This window comes from Pygoscelis adeliae, unplaced genomic scaffold, assembly GCF_000699105.1.
Source record: "Pygoscelis adeliae isolate BGI_AS28 unplaced genomic scaffold, ASM69910v1 Scaffold361, whole genome shotgun sequence".
Classification (NCBI taxonomy): domain Eukaryota; kingdom Metazoa; phylum Chordata; class Aves; order Sphenisciformes; family Spheniscidae; genus Pygoscelis; species Pygoscelis adeliae.
Genome location: NW_008824187.1, coordinates 522,397 through 526,159, shown reverse-complemented (window position 1 = coordinate 526,159; position 3,763 = coordinate 522,397). Strand labels below are relative to the sequence as shown.

At 42.0% G+C, this 3,763-nt stretch overlaps 1 protein-coding gene across 1 annotated transcript in view; it reads left to right on the top strand.

The window, feature by feature from the left end:
- Positions 1 to 3,043, top strand: part of OGDHL (oxoglutarate dehydrogenase-like) — a 50,508-nt gene extending 47,465 nt beyond the window's left edge. Inside the window, exons 20-22 of the mRNA XM_009334614.1 lie at positions 1,064 to 1,227; positions 1,857 to 2,011; positions 2,748 to 3,043. Of these exons, the coding sequence (XP_009332889.1) occupies positions 1,064 to 1,227; positions 1,857 to 2,011; positions 2,748 to 2,871 (443 nt within the window). The 3' untranslated portion in view covers positions 2,872 to 3,043. The remainder of the gene's footprint in view (positions 1 to 1,063; positions 1,228 to 1,856; positions 2,012 to 2,747) is intronic.
- Positions 3,044 to 3,763: the final 720 nt, after the last annotated feature.

The following is a 3,763-nucleotide window of genomic DNA, read 5'->3' as shown; positions in this document are numbered from 1 at the left end:
TAGTAAAGTATTGCTGATTGTCAGCTAACTCTTTTTGCTCTGATTGTTAACGGAAAGCTGAGAAGGAGAGGAGCACTGACTCCAGCCGACCCGAGGAAGCGCAGATTCAGTCTTTTTTAATGATGAATTCTGCTGTTCAGTGAGACAGGATAATTCTGACATAAATCAGTTCCTTTTTCATATGTTTGTGCTGCTGCTTTTCTCCCCTCAAGATAAATGTTTCGAACAGGAGCTTATTCTCCTGGTAAGCGGGTGTGCTGTTTCAGACTGGGAGGTCATGCCACTGTCTGCTACCTTGCAGTTGGTTAATGTGGGAATAGTTCTAATCAATCATGTAAGAGAGCAAAGAAAAGGATCTTTTAGACCATCAAGTCCCTCTTCCAGTTTCGTGTGTCCCAAGCAAATTGTTCTCCTGGGAGATGATATCACAGGGGAAAAGATGCCTAGCAGTGAGGATATGCATCTGAAATTGTATCTTTTATCACTTACACGTATGGCTCAGTACTATGCTAATTCTTCCTTTGGCTAATGCCGGTTTAGCTCTCAGAGGTTTAAATCACGTAAATATATGGCAGTAATGTGTGTGCTTCTGTAAATATTTCTGCAGTTGCCGGATTTAGTTGCATTATGAATATGTGGTATGCTTTCATATAAAAATGTTCTAAAATTTTCTAAACCTATATTAATGTTACATGGTTGAGATAATTTTGGAAAGAAGAAACAATATTTCAGGTAATTCTCTGAAAAAAACTGTAAGCAAAGGTGACTATCCAATCAATTTAAAATTAAAGGTGTAATGCACAACACAAAGAATCCACTGTTAACATGTTTCTGTCTATTAAGTGTGAAAGAGTGAATTATTGACAATCTTTTAACTTCTTGAAACTAAACTGCTGAAAGTCACTTTAGCAGAATTACCGGTCTGAAAAGAAGGAACAGAGAGGCAGCAGAACCCCGTGACCATTGCAACCTGCTGCTCGCTCAGTAAAGGACTGTTTCTTGGGCTGCTTTATTGCAATGTCAGCTCTACTGGGAGCACTTTTCTAATTTGTGCTCTAACTAGGTACCACGTTCCAGCGCGTGATTCCTGAGAGTGGGCTGGCAGCCCACGCACCTCACGAGGTCAAGCGGGTGATTTTCTGCACAGGAAAAGTGTACTATGATCTTGTGAAAGAGAGAAAGAATCAAGACCTGGAGAAACAAGTAGCTATAACCAGACTTGAACAGGTGAGCTCCCTGATCCTCAGAAGACAGGGTCCCTGGGGAGACTTTCAGCAAGGGGTTCCTATGCTTATCACTTGCCAGGAAGGATGGTGATAACACTTTTATAGCGCTTTGCATCTTACAAAACATTATCTGATCCTTCATGGCCTTGTGGAGAAGGAACACGTCGATAGTATACTGGACAATGAGATCCAGAAAGCTTGATGACTTTTCCAGAACAACGTAACAAAGTGAAGGTTACAGTATGATGGCACCTTAAACTTGTATATCCATTCTGCGAGGTTTAAATGTTGAGAATAGTACGCTTCGCAGCTATATTGGCATTCACTGATTAAGGACTTGTATTATCACAGCTACTTCACTAGAAAAACGGTAGGAATGCAGGAGATCTGGACTATGACCTACTTCTGTTTATACTGGTGCAACTATAAAATACGTGTGTATTCATTTCTGACAGCATGAGATCAATTAAAGAAATATGACTCACTTTAAAAAACATATAACAATTATATTAGGTACTAAATGGTTAATTACAGTGGTTGGTCGTAATACCCAATAGGTGAAAGACTTTCCTACCAAGGGCTAACACCATGTAAGAGAAAGCTTTGCCAGTTATTACCCTCTCTTTCCAGATCTCACCATTCCCCTTTGACCTGCTGAAAGAAGAACTTGAGAAGTATCCAGGTGCTGATCTAGTTTGGTGTCAGGAGGAACACAAAAACAGTGGATATTATGATTACGTCAAACCTCGTTTCCGCACTATTGTGAACCACACTCGACCTATATGGTATGAGACTTTAAACAATTGTTCTGTCTCCTGGGGTGATTTATTTGCTTTTAAATTTGCTTTTGATTTGAGGATGTTATTCTTGGGGAAGTCAGGTTCTTCACAAATCAAAACCTTGGAGTTTGGGTTCTTGAGTGAAGGAGGGAAAAGTCTAGATGACTATTTCTCAAATACATCATGCATATCTTGCTCCTCCGTGTAGTTCTAGCAGAAAACCTGTAGCAACTAGCTCTATATTTATTGCCACTTAGCACAGCACTTAGCTCTCCTGGATTTTTCTCTCTTGTTGTCTAAGATTCTGTCTTTTTTAAGAATTTCACTCCGAATATTAGGTTTCTGGAGGAAACAGTTGTAAGAGCTCAGTCCGGGTACCTTTGCATTTATTTTAGATGATTGACTCTCGGATCTGCCCACGCAGCTGTTGGAGGAATGAGAGTCTTCATCGCCAAAAGCAAGTTATCTAATTATGAGACAGTGTAGCTGGCTGCCCTGGGAGGGATGGAGGAGAAGACACAGCTTAATATTGACGGGAGGGGGGAAAGAGGGGGAAGCTGACCAGAAGGCATAACCGATGGTGCAACTTAGATTGATTTTTATTTACGAAAGATTGATGATTAAATGTCCAAATCTGCCAAGATGACTTGACTGCATTTAGGAGCCTGTTCTCATGCTTGCTAGTGTCAAAATAGTCTCTCTTCTCACCTCATTTGTCTGCCCAATTCTTTTTGTCACAAAGGTATGTTGGCCGAGAGCCTGCTGCTGCAGCTGCCACAGGCAACAAGAACATGCATCTGGTGTCGCTCAGAAGGTTCTTGGATACAGCTTTCAACCTGGAGGCCTTTGAGGGAAAGACATTCTAACTGCAGGGCACTGACCCATCTCTGACTAGTAGTCTCTCAAACCACTGCATCCGAAAGAGGAAATAAAAGTGGGAAAAATACTGGAAATTATGTATTTTTGCTTTACCAGATAAGATGATCCAGCAGCTGACTTCATTAATCTGCACCTTGCTCCCCCGTTTGTAAGGAAAAAAAAAAATTCCCCTTCCATTTCCATCTGTCACTTGTCACTTGTCATTTATATTGGGACCTCTTTGGCACAAGGAGAGTCTCCTGTGCAAGGATGCAGTGTCTAGCGCAGTGAGGCTCCAATCTCGGTCTGTGGGCACTGCCTAATTACTGTAAGTGAGCAGAGCAGGCATGGACGGCATGATAGTTATGCACATCCCTGAAAAAGAAGAGGGTACGTTTGGGAGCCACTAAGGAAACAAGATGCATTGTTACAAGGAAAATGGTTGGCAGTTATTTCTAGATTTATTGGAGAGGAGTAATGAAACGGAAAAGCAGAGTTGATAGATGACTTTGGTAGAGAAATGTACTGGCTCTGGCTGTTGGAAGGAGATGGTAAGGCAGCCTGGTGATGTGAGGAGGAGGCTGGAAATAGGGAGTCAGATTACAAAGTTGCTGAACTATATTGATAACAGTATGTTTTGTTATAACAAAAGTGGTGTGGACCAGGTGGGTATAAGGTGGAGGAGGGTGATGAAGGCAGAAGTAAAAGGGACCAAGAAAAGATTTGTTGGGGGCAGCTGAGGAGGGAAGAAGTTTACACAAGACCACAGCTGACAGAGCAGTGGGTGATCAGCAGGAGAATTCAGCATCAAATGACTTCAAAAGTAAGAGGTGATGGCGCAAATTGCTCCCGCTCCCTGGGCTGCCTGCTTTGATGCTCTGCGGTATTAGGGAGCTGTGG